A 17,585-nucleotide genomic window follows, 5' to 3' on the forward strand; every position below is an offset into this window, starting at 1 on the left:
AAGTTTGTTAGGAGACAAACAAATTTGGTTGCTCATATTCTTGCTAGGGCGGCTAATGTTTGGTCTAGTTTTCATAGATTTGAGATTATTCCCTTATGTATTGAACATTTATTAGTTAATGATATGAATTAAGTTTGTTTGGTTAAAAAAAAAACCATCCGATATCTCTAAAACAATTGCTAATTGAATAAACATGCTAGATAAAATATTAAAACCTAGTGCTAGTAGTGAATCTCTATTTAAAATCATTTCACATGTGATCAAGACATGAAAAGCATTAAGAACAAGCATGATTATATGTACTCAAATACTACATGGAATCAAGCAACATTGAATTAATTTCATCTCAAAGACCTAATCTAGAGTTTAGCTACTATGATAAAATAAAATAAAGAAACAAAATGGAAAAGAAAATAAATTTTCCAAAAAAAATAAGGTAAAAAAGAATGAATGGTGAACAAAATTAAATAGGTTATTCTATAAACAAATAAAAAAACAAATAAATTTAGTCAAAAAAAAAAGAAAAGAATTAATTGGGTGCATAAAGCAAATTTCTTTATATGAAAAAACAGTTGGGCCGAAATCACAGCCCAAAACAAGAGGAATCAGCAAATCCAAATCCCCTCTCTTCCGGGAGGATTTCTTTAGTATTTTAACTAGATTTAGTTTTATTATATTTTAGATAAATTTGTTATTTTTATATTTCACCTAGATTAGTTATTTTTATATTTTAGATAGATTTGTTGTTTTTATTTAGTAGGTTTGATATTTTTATTTTTACTATCTTTTAAGTGGATTTGTTATTTTTATTTTTCCCTTATTATTTTTTTTTGAACCAGATTTTTTCCCTATTATTTAAGCTAAACTAAACTATTGTAGTCTTGAAGGCAACTTTTTTATTCGATAAAATATAGAGAATTTTCTCAAGTTTAGTAGATTTCAAATTCCTCCTTTGCGGTTCTTTCTCGCTTCCGTACTGCGTCACTTCCTCTTTGGACCAAAAAAAAAATATCTCTCTTCCACATTCTGAGAAATTTTCAATCTCTTTCTCTCTTCTTCTTCTTCTGGTTTGGTTAGAAAGAACTTTCTGGAATCTCCAAAATAGGTTAAAGCCGCGATTATTTTTCTAAAATCTCTCTTCCTCTGCTTCTCTCTAAACCCTACTCTTTCACCTTCTCTTCTTCACTCCACTAATCCTAATTGCAATGGTGCTTTTATTTATAAGTAGAAAGATTTTATTTTATTTTTTTTAGGAAAAGTAAAATTCAATTCATGTTGATAAATCATTCACTCCATAAAAAAATAAATAATTCCATTACATTCCATTCTTCCTCTCCTCTCTAAAGTGCCAACCCTAACCTCTCCTTTCCTCTCTGAACCGAACCGCCGCAGAAGCTACCTGATGGCGATGTCTGTCGTCTGCAATTTCAGCCCCCTCGCGCTCCGCAAAGACCACGATTCAGGTACGAACCACCGTAAACCAGAGCACGATACGCAGCACCACAAAATCTATTTTTTAAGTATAGGAGGAATGGATGATTTCTGTAAATAAATATTAGTTATTAGTTGAGAAGGATTTTGCGAAATTGAAAGATTTATTAGGAGAAGAAGACAACACTGATTCCGATCCAAACCCTAAATCATATTTTAATTAATTTCTTGTTTTCTTTCTTTCGGTTTGTTTCATTCTTGTTTGTTTTTTTATTTTTTTTTTATTTATTATTATTATTAGTTAAGAATGAGAAAAGGATTTTTCGAAATCGAAATATTCCGTTACTAATTCCATAAACAATTGATTTAGATGATTTCTTGTTTGTTTTCTTTTAATTGATTATTAGTTGAGAATGAGAAGAAGGATTTTGCTTCACCGATAAAGAAATTGAAAGTTGACAAGGATGATTTAGTAGGAGAAGAAGAACACAACACTGATTCCGGTACAAAACCCTAAAGCATATTTTAACTAATTTCTTATTTTCTTATAATAATAATAATATATCTTGGCTGGCTGTGCTTAACAATGCTTGTTTGTTCTTCTAGTTACAAGCCTCTCACTCTCAGATCGAGAAATTTTTGATAAATGGTGCAAATGTTATCGAAGAACATACAAGGACGAAGAAGAAGAAAAGTTTAGGTTCAGTATCTTCCAGAAAGTTCTTAACCCACCCATACCTGAGAACGAGCGTGGTCGCTATTATGTCGGTATGGCTGATCGAACCACAGAAGAATTGGAGGGGTCTGTTGCTTATATTTTTGAATCTGACATTGAATTGATGGACAAACTTGATGAAATCTTCACACAAAGTGAGAAGGATTTTCCGGAATTGAAAGGTTCAATAAGAGAAGAAGACAACACTGGTACAAACCCTAAATCATATTTTAATTAATTTCGTGTTTTTTTGTAATATATCTTGGCTGGCTGTGCTTAACAATGCTTGTTTTTTTTCTTCTAGTTACAAGCCTCTCAAATCGAGAAATTTTCGATAAATGGTGCAAATATTTTCGAATAACATACAATGGCGACGAAGAAGAAAAGTTTAGGTTCAATATCTTCCAGAAAGCTCTTAACCCGCCCATACCTAAGAAGGAGCGTGGTCTCTATTTTCCCGGTTTGGCTGATCGAACCAGTGAAGAATTGGATGGGTTGGATGCTTATGTTTTTGAATCTGACATTGTTAAATATATGCACGGACTTGATGGGAAGATGCTTTATGGATTCACACAAAGCGAGAAGGTTTTTGCGGAATTGAAAGATTCAGCAAGAGAAGAAGACAACACTAATTATTAATTTATTATTATTATTATTATTATTATTATTATTATTATCAACAGTAATGTATTTTCGAAGCTGAAATGGTTTGGTTGGAAGTGTGGTCGACCATGCTTTAGCTACAAGTAGAGGGATGTTAATTTTTATTTAATTTGAACATTATACTTTTGGAGTTTATATGTTCTCCTAACTTTCACTTGTGTAATTAAATAATCAATTGAGAGCATGGATTAATTCAATATTTTTTTTTGTTACATCTGGAAAAGCTTTTTTTATTTCAAAATAATGCTAGCATTCATTTGCTCTGTTGTCAAGTGGGAACAGATATCCAACATAACCTTAAAACGGTGGCATTTAGCATGGGCAAGTTGACTTTGTAATGGCATGAGAAGAAGTCTCTGAAATGTGTGAAAGGCTGAAGGCCATTTTATAGGGAACAATACAAACAATGGCAGTATAGTGGAAGAGGAAAAGTGAAAGAGAGAGTCTCCAATAACATCGCGGAACAGTTCCTATAGACTATGTACTCATTATCAGGGGATGTAACCGGTAAGTTTAGTTTCTGTCGGAAAAAAAATACTAGTTTCGCTAGAGCATTCACAACAAACTTTTTTTTGTTAGTATTAAATTGATTTAACCAATTAAACCATTCTGTGAATATCTATTTGATCACACCAAAATTGTAATACTCCCAAGTCCAAGCTACAACCATGTAGCATAATGAAGCCATCTTCATTCCTTAGGAAATAAGAAAAAGGAACTAATCATCTTCCACCTAAAACAATGGCATTGTTACCAATTCTGCACCTGACCCTTTTGCCATTAATCATCTATCAAGCCACCTTCTTTGCCTCAGCTGCAGTAGTTGATCCCATACTAGGGTTCACTCTTGTTTCATTAGATAACTCAAACCTTGTTATTCAAAAGCCTTACAATGTTCCAGTATACCAGCGTTACAACTTCACAAATGGTGTTCACCAATTTTGGATATACCCTACAGACAAGTCTTTCAAGATTGACAGCAATACACAACCACGAACCGAGATTCGTATTAGTGTAAGTGTGTATTCGTTCTATGGTGACAAATGGATTTTTAATATGTATTGATTTTACAAAATTGATTTTAGTTAAAAATAAGTTAATGTGAATATACATCTAAGTTTATGCATTAGAGATCACAGACACAACGGTTTATGCAAGACATGATATCTATGTTTTCACTTTCCACTTGCAGAAACATGAATATACATCTGGATCTGGTATATGGCAATTTGAAGGGTATGGTTACGTTCCAAGTGGCACAAGCGGAGTTTGTATTATGCAAGTGTTTGGTGGAAGTTCTTCCGCGACAACCTTACAACTTAGGGTTTACGATGGTTCATTAACTTATTCCAAGTCTCCTCATGTTCTGTCTCAGAATATCTATAACAGGTGGTTTAGGGTGAACGCGATTCATGATGTGGATGCTAACAATGTTAAGATTTATATTGACGGGGTTCTCAAGCGTGATGGAGTTGGTAGCGGAGCTGACACTCACTACTTCAAGTTTGGAGTTTATGTACAAAATGATTCTTCCAACTGCATGGAATCTCGTTGGAAGGAAGGATATTAAAGTTTTTAAAAAGTAGAGTGCATTTCTTTTTGATTTTCGGTGTAAAACTATTTTACACTTCCATTAAACTCTTAGAAAAGACCACCATGAGCATTCATTCTTTTGAAGGTTGGGATTTCAAATTTTTAATGCTCATGTATATCGGTTGCTTCCAACTCAAGAAATCTTTTCATTTATGTTCTATTAATTAAATCCTATGTCAACAAAAACAAATTTCTGTTTTGGATAAAAGTGAAGTGATGACAATGTCCACTGAGACTGTGGTGTCCTGTATTCATAGTTTTCAGAACGACACTCTAATGGCATATACATCAGTTAAATGAGATATATTTTCTAACTGCTATATCCAGAATTTATTCATAAATTAATGTTTGTATATATAGGTACTTTCGACATGCTTCAGGAGAAGTCTATGTCATTTCAAAAGCATTGACTCAGTTTATTTCAATAAACAGGTATAGTATTGTCCATTTTTCTGTGTAGTTTTTTTATTTGTTTTTGAAATTGTGTTAAAAATGGTTGTAATAACTAATAATTATATGTTTACTCCGCAGATTTATTCTCCGTACATATGCACACAATGATGTAAGTACGGGATCATGGTTTATTGGGCTGGACGTGATGCACATTGATGAAAATAAGTTTTGTTGCTCATCCTGGTCCGCAGGTCTCTTTCTTTCTATCCCCTTTCACAACCACATACACATGCTTGAAATTTATATGGTTAATTAGGTGTTAGGAGTTAGGACCTTATCAGTTCAATTTATATAGCACTTTAACTTTTCATTAAAAATTGAATAACTTTTCTCAAATTAGACATGTCCTTGCACCAAATTGTATCCAAAGAAAAATAGGCATATCCTTGTTTTTACTGGGATAACATAGCACTACTATTGCAAATTTGCAATTAGACATTTTAAATCAGATTGTTTTCAATGACTTCAGATTAAGAAGCTATAGCTAACAGGAGCACTACTATTAAACAAATGCTGATGGATTTTGGCCATTACCACAATTCCATTGAAATTAATTAAATACGTTTCTTTCCGTCTTTCAGGGTCAATTTGTGCAGGAGTATGACGACTTCTCACTGACAATTTGAGTTTTATACGAAGGATGTATAGGAAACAGAAACCTGTTACTTCGACCATCATTGTTTATGCTTCAGGTGATTTTCCTCTCTCATATAATTTTTCAACAGGTTGTTGATTCTTTGAGTTGAAGGTCGGGAACTGTTGGTTTTGAGCTCTGCCTGTGACAATAGATAGTTAGAGATACTCACACACATGCTTTTCAGGATTGTTCAAATGTATTATTGAGAAGTTGACATTATACTTGTCTGATTTTACTGATCCTTCCCCATTCAATCATGTAATATTAATTGTTAAGATTTTACTGCATCATTAATGATTAATATCACTTCCCTCCGGGTTCATCCATCCGGAGGCGAGTAAAATTGTGTTTTTTTTTTTAAGCATTATGAAGAAACTCTCAATTGTGTAAGCTGAAACATCTTAGGCTTTTGCATTCGTACGATTATTTGTGCGCAATTTTAAACGCCCTTCACATTCACATAGGATTCTCATTAGGCTATTATCATTTAGTAATTGCTTGTAAATGAAAATAAAAAATCCACTAGCAGGATTCAACATTTGTACGCCATGATTTTGGTTTCATATGGTTAAGAAAAAGTTAATTCCATGGTAAATTATTTATAACGCCAAAAGCTGTTGGAAGCAACTTCCCGGAAGTTCCTCAAAAAAACTATTATAAGGACATGATTTTCCAACACGATTAGTTCAATCTGCAAATGAAAGCAATAACAAACTTTACTACTTCTGACTCAAAAACAAAACTTGACTACTCCAAGTTCTAACTATAACAATTTTTACCTCCAAGTTAGAACTCATTTAGTTTAACCAAGATATTTGACTTAAGTGATTGATGAATTTATTTTAGGAAGAATTGTTCATGAAACCTGAGTTCGATTCATGGTGAGAATAATTTTTGACTAGACTGTACTTATATCATGACCGAACTTTAAATTATCGGAGTCTATTTCTCAGAAAACGTTAATAAAAAAAGCTCATTTAGCTTTTGAGCTCATTTCATCAATTGAGGCGTTAGACTGAGACTCTTCATGACAAATTGACAATAGGGCCATTATTTTCTTGCACATGTGTTGGATATATTTATTTATTTATTTATATAAATATTTGTAGTATATGATTTTGGTTCCACTCATTCAAATTTTTGGATTCTTCTCTCATAGGGACTAAATATATTTAATCTTATATTCAATTTCAAAGTCACCTTATTTTAACTGAAATGGCCGGCGCTGTCGGATTATCTGCTCTGAAGATATGCATAATGCATGCAATTATATTGATAAGATGATTTGTATAATTTCTCCTATCATTTTTATTTTTCAAGCTCATTCATGTTTATTTTTTTCCTTTCATGTTTGTTGGCATATAAACTATAAATTACACCGACTATTGTGAAGGATAAGGTATCATATGATGCTTTGAATCTCTTCTTTCTAACCCCAAAACCAAATTATTAAATTAAAATGCATAAACTAAAAATGTTGAAGAAATCTGAACCAAAAAAAAAATTGAAGAAAAGAATAAATAAAAAGCATACAGAAGGAATCAATCAACACGCTGAAAGAATTTAATATAGTCAACGTGATTGAAATCAAACGATTAATAAACTCTACATAAAAACAAATTGTTAAGGAAAAAATTGAGTTTAAATTCTGTGTGAAACAATTTTTTACAATTTTTATTCACCTTTTCAACCGAATTTCAGTCCAAAAACTAGCTGCATGAGCAAATTTGCAAGTAGTATCTGTAAAATTAATTTTTGCCCACTTATAAATTTGCTTACACAAGTTAATTTCATTGTTGTATAAATTACTCTCAATTCTTTAGATAACTTAGAAAAGAAAAAAAAACATTTGGTTTTATATTAGAAAAAAAGGAGACCGTTAGATATGTATGAGTAATTGAGTATGACATAGTTTGTCCCTTTTCAGTTTGAGTGTATGACAATCCTTTCTCCTAACTAACTGATTGTAGATTAGATTACTATCTTATCTATCTATTCTCCCACTCTCCCTCCCACTCCCCAGCACAACAGTCACTACTAGCAGACCTTATTGACCTTAAAATTAAAGGTCCATAATCCACCAAGTTCAAAAATAGACTCATGACTGTCTCTAACCTTAACCGCTTTTAGGGGTCTAAATTGTCAACTGGGTCGTTGATTCTGGTATTGTGCTCAGTCACATATTCATATGCTAAATTCTACAATAAACGTTCAAATTCCACACCATAATTTTTTTTCACCACTATTATCCGGACGCCTAATCTGGTTCGGTGGTCAGTTCCAGTATCAAGTGGTTTCAACCTCTTCCGCTCGTAGTTGCGGGAGATGGAACCGTAGTTCTCAATACTAAGTCCCGTGTTAATCACCGCTGAACCAACTAACGATTTGTTCCAAACCATAAAACCTTTGCTGCTTAGTTATTGATCACAGATTTTATTAAGTTTATGATCTTTTAACTGGCCCATTTCATTAAATTCTTCAAAATCCTTCTTTTTATTATTATTAACAGTAATTAAAATTAAAAACACATACTTACCTCAACTCCAAAAAAAATCGACAAGACACCATTTTATCCTTAATATTTGGTCCTGACTCTTGAGTTGTAACTATCAACTTTATTTCTTCCCTTTTCAATATTTTGTTTCTGTTACTATTACAGATAATAATAACAACTTAATTTTAACTCCTAATGGTGCCAAATAACTCTATATCATATAAAACAATTATTATACAATCCTTATTTCTAGATCTGTGTTTAAGGTAATTGCCTTTTCGTTTTCAATCTTCACCAAAAAAACTTGCTTTGTCACAAGAAATTTCAAAAGTTGTCATATGAAGCTTGTGATTTTTCATCTGCTAAACCAATTATGTCACATCAAAGTTGGTTTTCTTAAAGTCTTATAAATCAGTTTTGTGTGTTCATTACTTACAATTTTCTAAGAGGGAAAAAATAGAAGAGATAGTTTATTGGAGATGAATCATTCTGGAGCTGAAAGTGATCATAAAAATACTTCAGTTGGAATTACAAAGGATAAGAATGGAATAGAACAAGTCATTCTTCGAAACGTTCGAGGAGCTTCAGCAACGGTTAATTACATTATCTTAACTCTTTCAATTTCAACTACCTAATCTATCCTTTTAATTTGGTTGATGCTATAGCTTGTTTGACTTATCATTTTCAGGTTAGCTTGCACGGCGGGCAAGTTCTTTCATGGAAAACCGAACGTGGTGAAGAGTTACTATTCACTAGTACCAAGGTAAATGAGGTTTTTACATGTGACAATATATTTTACATAGCGCAGACACTTTAGAGTAAAAGGTTTGTCCGATCATTTCTATTTTATTAATTGTGATGTTTACGTGTCAGTGTTGTGTTTGAGGCCCGTGACTGTGTGACCGTGATTTATATTATAGGTCACTTCTCAACATTCTATAACATTTTTTTCTCTCTTTTCGATTAGGCAATCTTTACTCCTCCCAAACCAGTGCGAGGAGGAATTCCAATCTGTTTTCCACAGGTAATTTTATATAGTAGTACTTTTTTATTTAACACTTGAATTACATAAATCTATATAGATGGATAAATAGATGATAAGGTTGGTGTGATTTTTGCAGTTTGGAAACCGTGGAACCCTGGAGCAACATGGATTTGCAAGGAATAAGATATGGGTTATTGATCAAAATCCTCCTCCTCTTTCCACTGATTCCAATGGAAAAGCTTGCATTGACTTGCTGCTCAAACCATCTGAAGATGATATGAAGATATGGCCACATAGGTGCGGCACAATTTATCTTCTATACTTTACTATCACAACCATCATTTTACTTTAGAATTTGGGAGGCTGAGAAAAATCATTGAGATAAATAATAAATTGATAGGATTTATATATAAATCTAAAAGGACTTGCGGCTTGACAATACTTTTATTTTAGGATCTGTTTGGATTGAATTATTTCAGCTTATCTACTCACAATCTCACATACATACTTATGACACTGTTTGAGAGAGCCTACAAAAACAACTTATGACTTGTGACATGTCCATAAGTTGTTTTCGTCTTATTTCTATAAGCTTTTCACAATAGCTTATATGAAAACAATTTGATTTGATTTTATCTTTTTTGTAGAAATAGCTTATTCATAAGCACTTATGCTATAAGTGCTTAAATAAGTTGTTTAACCAAACATGGTCTTAGTCCCACTCTCTATATGAGAATAGTATCAAAAGAAAAAAAAAATGAATTGTATCCAAGAATGTAGAAATTCCAAAAGCATGTAGCTAGATATATACTTCAGTTCCTGACATGATGAACATGGATGAAGTTCCCTTCCAGTATATAGTCACATGTATGTTTGAGATTGTTGGATGATAATGTTTTATGTACTGTTGTCCTATATTATTTTATTCAGCTTCGAGTTTCGCCTAAGGGTCCGTTTGGCAGCAGATGGCCATCTGATTTTGATATCTCGCATCAGGAATGTCAATGGCAAGCCTTTCAGTTTCTCCTTTGCATTTCATACATATTTCTCCATCTCTGATATTAGGTTTGTGTTCTATTCCATCTGATTTTGATATCAACGAATCGGGACTAATTTTTTTTGTTGACAAGTCCTTAGTTGATATTTAAATTTTATGAAGTTATAAATCCTTGAATAAGCATATAATATAAGCTTTTAAGTTAATCTTAACCTATGTTGATTACTGACAGTGAAGTGAGGGTAGAAGGATTGGAAACTCTTGACTACCTCGATAACTTATACCAGAAGGAACGCTTCACAGAACAAGGAGACTCTTTAACATTTGAATCTGAGGTGAGACAATTGATGATAATTTTCATTCAAGTCTTGAGATTTTACCAAAATGTTAAGGTCTTATATTTTTCCCCTATGCGTTAGGTGGATCGAGTTTATCTTGATTCTTCCAACATGGTAGCTGTTCTAGATCATGAAAAGAAGCGAACATTTGTGATACGAAAGGAAGGTCTTCCTGATGTTGGTAAGTGTCAACTATTGTAAAGAAACTAACAAAATTTCCAACTCAAAAATCGGAAAAAACTTCTGTTATTTCATTACACAAACAACGTAACTAAAAACTAACCATCGGTATCCATTTTGACATTGGATAGTTGTTTGGAATCCATGGGAGAAAAAATCAAAGTCAATAGTGGATTTTGGGGATGAAGAGTACAAGCAAATGCTCTGCGTGGATGGCGCAGCAGTTGGAAAACCGATAACCTTAAAACCGGGAGAAGAATGGACAGGCCGGTTGGAGCTATCTGTTGTTCCCTCTACATGACTTCCATGTGCAGTTTGAAAGAAAATACTAACAAAAGTAAACAAGCAAGCATTGCTTATTGTTTTAGCAAATCTTGCAGCCTAAAAATCATGAGCAATATCAATAAGAAAAGATGCATGTGTTGTTTTTCAAGATCAAGCATTTTTCCAGTATATATACATATAAGTGATTCACATAAGGTCGATGCAGTATGAATATGAAGATTTTTCTTCTTCTTTATGTATGCTTTGCATTTAATGTAATTAAAATTCAAGTCATGTACATGAAATTGTTGCAGTTAACTCTAAAAAAAGAGAATCTTACAAATACTCCTTTGTCTTGTTTTTTCATTCTCCCTTCATAGATTATTTATTGCGAAGTACTTACATGTATCAACTATCAAGAGCTACAATGGTAGGAATTTGATTTCACCATGGTTAACTAATCAAATTTAATCAACCATGACATTAAACATATGGAAGTTCCTTAAGTAAGAATTAATCAGTTGGGAAAAGTATTAGGCTTGCTAAAGATAAGTATTAGGTTTCAGATGAATTTACGTAAAAATGAGTTGAACGATAAATAACATATTTTAAGGTATGAACTATAAATTTTCCCTTTAAATTAGAACTATGGAGTAAAGGGCTTTATGCCCTCTATTGTACCAAAAAAGAAAAAAGAACTATGGAGTAAAGTTTTTGATGTGATAGAATATTTCTACTACTTACACCCCTTTATTTTCAGTTACACCTTCTAATGCAAATTTACTTCAATTACTTGGCCAAATATGTTCTTAGCAACCCTGTAGTTGTGTGAATAGAAGACATTCCCCTTTTCTTAATCCCAATTCTTGTGTATGATCTGACTCACATTGGGTCTTAATCCAATATAATTAAGTTTTTCTTTTAAAAAAATATATGTTGGGTGTAACTGACGAAATTGGTCATGGACTCACGAGTCAAAGGCAAACCTCAAAGCTCAAAAATCACTCCTCAAAAAAGTCTTCATATCGGTATGAAAGTTGAACTCACGCCTTTATAGAGCATAGATCAACTCTTTACTAACCTAAACCAAACCTTCCTTAACCGACAAAGTCATCTATGTAAAAACTAAACAACGGTGTCAACCATATAAATATTGTACCATAATGTTTTATTTTTTTTTGTTCATAGACAAAGTGACAATTATTATTGAAATTTACCTCAAACCCGTCAAACTCATATGAAAGCATTCGACCTAATAATATCAACAACATCTCGGTTGAGCTAAAATTTGCAAATATAGCATAATAATTTTGTTTTAACTAAACCTTTCATGATTTTGCTGTTCTTTCTCCTCACAGAATCACTCTAAACAGTTAAATGCGACTCTCTCTCACATCACTCTCACTCACACTCACACTCACATAGTCAAACTCACATGGCATTGTACTGTCACTACACATGCTAATCCTCCCTCCCTCAAATTTCAGTTACTCATCCCTTATTACACCACCGTTTAGGTTGTGAATCAACGGTTAAAAACTCATGTTAGAGCTACTACATTTCCAACACCATTATTCTATTCACTCTTTCCTCTGCATTGGATCCCACTTTCACCTATCACCATGATTTCTCATTAATCATAACTCGTACATTCTCACCTACCTTCTTTCTTTATGGTATGTTTTTTCTTCATCTTCCTTTTCATAATAGTAACGCTTATTACAATTAGTTACCTACCTTATTTACAGTACATTCTTTGATCAGATCTACATTAAATAAGGTAGGAAAAAACATTAATTAACTTAATAACAACATTGTTCAAAATTCACAGCATAATATTAATCGTTAGTTGGTTTAGTGATGATTGTCGCTGAACTTAATTAGTAGGGAAGACCATGATTCGATCCCTCGCAACTGTGATCGGGAGGAGGATGAAACCGTTTGATGTCAAAACTGACGCTCAAAACCTGTTTTACAAAACAAAAACAAAAACAAAAACAAAAAAAACATAAAAAGTTAGAACTGCAACCATCATGCTTTTACACCTTAAAAAAACACACTTTTTCCATTGACATTGGCCATGTTCTTTCTTTCTATGCACATCTTTGTCATTTTCATACCCTTTTTTTCCATGAGGTAAAAATTGTATCTTTTTAATTTTTTTAACAGTTTAAAACACTAAACTTGTTTTTGTGCTTTTGTGCAGTGAGTAAATTGAAGTAGCAGAAACAGCAGGGTCATTCTGAAATGGGTCATTTTCTGTTTTCAGTTTACTTGATTGGTTTGTTAGTGTTTCAAGGAAATGCAGAACCTGTTGAAGACAAGAAAGCATTGTTAGAATTTGTTGAAAAATTACAACCTTTTAGGCCTTTGAATTGGAATTTGAGTTCATCAATTTGTACTAGTTGGAATGGTGTAACTTGTAGTCAAGATCAGTCTCAAATTATCGCGATTCGATTACCGGGAGTTGGATTTAATGGCACAATTCCTCCTAATACAATTAGTAGAATCAAAGGGTTGCAAAAATTGAGTCTTAGATCCAATTTTATAACTGGTCATTTTCCTTATGATTTTATCAATTTAAAGAATCTTTCTTTTCTTTATCTTCAATTCAATAATTTCATTGGTCTTTTGCCTGATTTTGCTGTTTGGAACAATCTTTCTGTTGTTAATTTGTCTAATAACCGTTTCATTGGCGAAATTCCTTTATCTCTTTCCAATTTGAGTCATCTTGCTTGTTTGAATCTTGCAAACAACTCGCTTTCGGGCGAAATACCTTATATAAACTTGCCATTGTTGAAAAAATTGAATTTGTCTAACAATAATTTACAAGGGGTTGTTCCTGTTTCTCTTCAGAGGTTTCCTAAGTCAGCATTTGCTGGAAACAATGTTTCTATTGGTACATTTTCTCAGAGGTTTCCTAAATCTGAGAAACATAGAAGGATTGGTGGAACATTAGTGTTGGGAATTATTGTTGTTGGTGCTTTTATATGCTTTGCAGCATTGGTTGTTTTTATTTTTGTTTTGTGTTCTAAAAAGAAAGATGAAGATGTTTTTATTGGCAAGTTGGAGAAAGGAGGAAAAATGTCACCTGAAAAAGTGGTCTCAAGAAACCAAGATGCAAACAATAAGCTTTTTTTCTTTGAGGAATGTAACTATGCTTTTGATTTGGAGGATTTATTAAGGGCTTCTGCTGAGGTACTTGGTAAGGGAACATTTGGTGCTGCATACAAGGCAGTACTAGAGGATGCAACCACGGTTGTCGTCAAGAGGCTAAAAGAGGTAGCTGTTGGAAAGAAGGATTTTGAGCAACACATGAATATTGTCGGAAGTCTTAAACATGAGAATGTGGTTGAGCTAAAAGCATATTACTATTCCAAAGATGAGAAACTTGTTGTATATGACTACTACAGTCAGGGTAGCATCTCGGCTTTGTTGCATGGTATGTGACATAATTTTGTTTTTCTTACAATTTGCTCTTAAAAGTTGGTTATTATTGATGCTCGATTGTTTAAAAAATTTCATTTATTTTTGGTGGATGAATGTGGTTGTTGGGTCTTGACTTTCGTGGGGATCCATAGGAATGGGGATGGGGAGGAAAAACTCCTCGTGGCGGGGAATGGGGACGGGGGACAATTTGAGTGGAAGGGCAGAGAGTGGGGAAGTACTCCCCGCCCTGCCCCATTGACATCCTACTTTAGGGAGATGATTATATGATTCTAGGTGTTTGAAGTTTTACTTTTAGTATACTACACATTGCACAACTATACTATCCTTGTGTATATAAAAAATTAAACACTATAGCTTTATGAAATTTTCAGGTAAAAGAGGAGAGGATAAGGTGGCTTTAGATTGGAATACTCGGATCAAAATAGCATTAGGTGTTGCACGAGGTCTTGCTCGTATCCATTCTGAGAACGGTGGGAAACTTGTACATGGCAATGTTAAATCCTCAAATATCTTTCTCAACACTAAACAGTACGGTTGTGTATCTGATCTTGGACTAGCAACCATAATGAGTTCAGTCACCCAGCCCATTTCGCGAGCAGCCGGTTATCGAGCACCTGAAGTTACAGACACCAGGAAAGCAACACAGGCTTCAGATGTTTACAGCTTTGGCGTGGTGTTACTAGAGCTGCTAACCGGGAAATCCCCTATCCACACAACTAGAGGCGATGAGATTGTCCACCTTGTGAGATGGGTTCATTCAGTTGTGAGAGAGGAGTGGACTGCTGAAGTATTTGACATAGAGCTTATGAGATGTCCTAATATAGAAGAAGAGATGGTAGAGATGTTACAGATAGCCATGTCATGTGTTGCAAGAATGCATGATCAAAGACCTGCGATGTCAGAAATCGCAAAGATGATAGAAAATGTAAGGCAGATCGATATAGAGAATCAGCCATCATCCGAGAGCCAAGCTGAAAATGCAACACAGCATAAAATCTCTCAACTTGATAGTCCACTCTCTACCGAAGAAGGAGGTGAGTGATAGAAAACGTCAGCATTGGAGTGAATATATCTGAAAATTTTGTTCTCCAAATTCTAAACAAGAGCATTTTTTATCACTGAACCGGAGCCACATTCATCACTTATCCCTTGTAATTCTTGTTTAACATACTTACTTTTACCCCGAAAATCCAAACCGATTTTATTGATTTTATATCATGGTATGGTATTTTTAATGTGTTGAGACTCATTGATTTTATATCAGGTGATGCAATCTGTGGATGCTTACCTCATTTCATTAACCAATATGTGGAGACTTTCTGTCAAAATTCAATCACTAAGCTTGGAATAAAATACACAAAAGACACAATTTCATTGGCAAACTACAATTGTATTTTCTGTTTCATATGTTCAGAAGCTCCCCTAAATATTTGCATTTATATTGAATTTTTAAATGATTTCAAAGTAACATTTCATGCTGCCTCCAATAGTATTATAATGTGTGTTATATGAGTATTTTTCAAATGAAGGTTTGATTTAGCATACCACTTAGAACATTACTTTTCCTTTTGAAAGTGGCAAACTTTTTTAAACTTTTAGTCAAAAAAAAAAAAAAAAGTCCTAAACTTACACATATGACACTTGTATTTTATTGTTTTGTCTTGTCCGTAGCTGAAATGATAAATACCACATGAAATTCACACATACAAATAGAAGATCTCATGTTCATATCTTGTCTCAAAGTATAAGTTTTTTTAATGAAAGAAAGCTTATTGCAGTTGATTAATCATAAAGTCCTTCAAAGTTGAAATTCTATTATAATTGTATAAGATTACTAATTTGGGAATTTTCATGTGGTTGATGCCTCCTTTTTAGGCATGGCAACAGAACCCGTACCCGCGGGTACCCGCACGAACCCACCCCGAGTTTGACGGGGAAAAACCGATTTGACTGGATTTGGATTCGGGTTTGGGTTTTCCCCGATTTCAAAACATGGGGATGGGATGGGGCGGGTAACGGAGATATTGGTACCCACCCCGAACCCGTCCCCGAACCCGCCCGTTTATATAAAATTACTATATTTTGGAATATTGGTTTGTACCGGTACTATTTTATGGTTTTGATAATTTTGGTTTGATATTTTGGAATATCATTTCATTTGTATGTTTAATGCATTGAAATTTTGGTTTGTATTGTACTTTATTATTTGAAATTTTTTGTATTGTATGTATGTCAGCGTTTAGGAAAATTTTGGGTTCGGGTAAGGTTCAGCAGGGCAAGGTTCGGGGATACCCGAACCCATTTGGGACGGGGATTGGGTTCAATTTTTCATCCCCGCCGGGTAATGGGCGGGGAATGGGTATTTATCAATGATTCGGGTATGGGGAACGGGGAAGGTAAAAACCGTACCCGCGGGTACCCATTGCCATGCCTCCTTTTTACTTGAGATACCCCATTCCATGTGTTCCCGTCTACCTAGCAACGTAAACCCAACAATCAAACACCGGGCCATATATCAAGCCAACACACGGATATTTATTTTTTTGTTTCGTTTCGTTTTTGGGTAAATAGACGAAATGATAAAGTCATTATAAACTTACACATAAGTGGAGAAGCCAAGGTTCGAACCCTGATAATAGCATTCGGCCTAATAATTTTAATATTTTTTATCAATTGAGATATGACTTATAGACCAAAAAAGTGTAAGGAATAAGAAGGCGTTCATGGCCTTATACTAGTTGAGCTACATTAACAGGACACATATTTTACTAGGATATGTCTATTGGATTATATGCTTGTTTTTTTTTTTTTTTTTTTTTGGAGAACTCTACGAATATTCTTTTTGAGTTGTTGGTCGAGTATCGCGCACCGCTCACCGCTCACTTAAGGTTTTATACAGAGGGGGTTGTATTGACTCCCTGCTGAATCGAGAACTGTAAGATCAGTCAACCAGGCTAGTCAACCAGGCTAGTGAAGTTAAAAAAAATCAATAATGTCCAATATTGCAACAGAGGTCTTGTCTCTTGTAGCCCAAAAGAATCTAGAGACTCTTTACTTTCTTTGGTAAGTAGATGGTTTAGACCCCTTAATATGCTCTAAAGCTTCCTAAATTTTTAAAGCATGTTAAGGAGATTTAGAGTATATTAAGAAGTCTGAAGAGAATTCATTTATTGTGATGACAATGCTCATCCGCTATTGGTTTGAAAAGGGTATTCAGACAACACAAATTTTCCAGAAGTATAAAATTTGGTTTTTTTTTTTTTTTTTTATATATATACTTCCAATATGATGTTAGGAATGGAGAAAGTAACTTCCTTAATTTACTAGTCCAATTGATTTGATCATGGTCTATTATAAAACATAACTAGAGCAAAGCCAAAAAGCC

General features: G+C 33.6%; 4 protein-coding genes across 9 annotated transcripts; all 4 read left to right on the plus strand.

Annotated features, from left to right (window-relative positions):
- The first annotated feature begins 978 nt into the window (after positions 1–978).
- On the plus strand, positions 979–3,021 carry LOC123908409. 2 transcript variants are annotated; one of them, XM_045959029.1, is made up of 4 exons: positions 980–1,463; positions 1,839–1,934; positions 2,038–2,355; positions 2,451–3,021. In XM_045959029.1, the coding sequence occupies exons 1-4, from the start codon at positions 1,403–1,405 to the stop codon at positions 2,783–2,785; spliced, it is 810 nt and encodes a 269-aa protein (XP_045814985.1). In that variant the 5' UTR covers positions 980–1,402; the 3' UTR covers positions 2,786–3,021. The 2 variants fall into 2 exon arrangements, with proteins under 2 accessions (XP_045814986.1, XP_045814985.1); XM_045959030.1 differs by lacking the exon at positions 1,839–1,934 and having other exon boundaries at positions 979–1,463.
- Positions 3,022–3,180: 159 nt separating this feature from the next.
- Positions 3,181–5,867, plus strand: LOC123908411 (hydroxyproline O-galactosyltransferase HPGT1-like). Of its 3 annotated transcripts, XM_045959033.1 has the most exons (4): positions 4,277–4,391; positions 4,763–4,834; positions 4,934–5,046; positions 5,437–5,867. In XM_045959033.1, exons 1-4 carry the CDS (start codon positions 4,324–4,326, stop codon positions 5,457–5,459), a joined length of 276 nt encoding a protein of 91 aa, XP_045814989.1. In that variant the 5' UTR covers positions 4,277–4,323; the 3' UTR covers positions 5,460–5,867. The 3 variants fall into 3 exon arrangements, with proteins under 3 accessions (XP_045814988.1, XP_045814987.1, XP_045814989.1); XM_045959032.1 differs by lacking the exons at positions 4,934–5,046; positions 5,437–5,867 and adding an exon at positions 3,181–3,823 and having other exon boundaries at positions 4,002–4,391; positions 4,763–4,783; XM_045959031.1 differs by lacking the exons at positions 4,934–5,046; positions 5,437–5,867 and adding an exon at positions 3,181–3,823 and having other exon boundaries at positions 4,002–4,834.
- A 1,591-nt stretch (positions 5,868–7,458) lies between these two features.
- On the plus strand, positions 7,459–11,095 carry LOC123908259 (putative glucose-6-phosphate 1-epimerase). Its single transcript, XM_045958839.1, has 8 exons — positions 7,459–8,579; positions 8,675–8,749; positions 8,954–9,010; positions 9,108–9,268; positions 9,902–10,036; positions 10,201–10,303; positions 10,388–10,487; positions 10,618–11,095. The coding sequence occupies exons 1-8, from the start codon at positions 8,466–8,468 to the stop codon at positions 10,785–10,787; spliced, it is 915 nt and encodes a 304-aa protein (XP_045814795.1). The 5' UTR covers positions 7,459–8,465; the 3' UTR covers positions 10,788–11,095.
- A 989-nt stretch (positions 11,096–12,084) lies between these two features.
- Positions 12,085–15,664, plus strand: LOC123908260 (probable inactive receptor kinase At4g23740). Of its 3 annotated transcripts, none has more exons than XM_045958843.1 (3): positions 12,085–12,426; positions 12,957–14,192; positions 14,572–15,664. In XM_045958843.1, the coding sequence occupies exons 2-3, from the start codon at positions 12,998–13,000 to the stop codon at positions 15,240–15,242; spliced, it is 1,866 nt and encodes a 621-aa protein (XP_045814799.1). In that variant the 5' UTR covers positions 12,085–12,426; positions 12,957–12,997; the 3' UTR covers positions 15,243–15,664. The 3 variants fall into 3 exon arrangements, with proteins under 3 accessions (XP_045814799.1, XP_045814797.1, XP_045814796.1); XM_045958840.1 differs by lacking the exon at positions 12,085–12,426 and adding an exon at positions 12,745–12,886; XM_045958841.1 differs by having other exon boundaries at positions 12,232–14,192.
- The last annotated feature ends 1,921 nt before the right edge of the window (positions 15,665–17,585 follow it).

Source organism: Trifolium pratense, linkage group LG2 (assembly GCF_020283565.1).
Source record: "Trifolium pratense cultivar HEN17-A07 linkage group LG2, ARS_RC_1.1, whole genome shotgun sequence".
NCBI lineage: Eukaryota > Viridiplantae > Streptophyta > Magnoliopsida > Fabales > Fabaceae > Trifolium > Trifolium pratense.

Excerpts from the sequence above, each read along its gene's own strand:
- LOC123908409 (XM_045959029.1), top strand. The coding sequence starts at position 1,403 with ATGGCGATGTCTGTCGTCTGCAATTTCAGCCCCCTCGCGCTCCGCAAA. Across the intron at positions 1,464-1,838 it reads CCGCAAAGACCACGATTCAG|TTGAGAATGAGAAGAAGGAT; the intron begins GTACGAACCACC and ends ATTGATTATTAG. Across the intron at positions 1,935-2,037 it reads AGAACACAACACTGATTCCG|TTACAAGCCTCTCACTCTCA; the intron begins GTACAAAACCCT and ends TTGTTCTTCTAG.
- LOC123908411 (XM_045959031.1), top strand. The coding sequence starts at position 3,551 with ATGGCATTGTTACCAATTCTGCACCTGACCCTTTTGCCATTAATCATC. Across the intron at positions 3,824-4,001 it reads GAACCGAGATTCGTATTAGT|AAACATGAATATACATCTGG; the intron begins GTAAGTGTGTAT and ends TTCCACTTGCAG.
- LOC123908259 (XM_045958839.1), top strand. The coding sequence starts at position 8,466 with ATGAATCATTCTGGAGCTGAAAGTGATCATAAAAATACTTCAGTTGGA. Across the intron at positions 8,580-8,674 it reads TTCGAGGAGCTTCAGCAACG|GTTAGCTTGCACGGCGGGCA; the intron begins GTTAATTACATT and ends TATCATTTTCAG. Across the intron at positions 8,750-8,953 it reads TACTATTCACTAGTACCAAG|GCAATCTTTACTCCTCCCAA; the intron begins GTAAATGAGGTT and ends CTTTTCGATTAG.
- LOC123908260 (XM_045958843.1), top strand. The coding sequence starts at position 12,998 with ATGGGTCATTTTCTGTTTTCAGTTTACTTGATTGGTTTGTTAGTGTTT. Across the intron at positions 14,193-14,571 it reads CATCTCGGCTTTGTTGCATG|GTAAAAGAGGAGAGGATAAG; the intron begins GTATGTGACATA and ends TGAAATTTTCAG.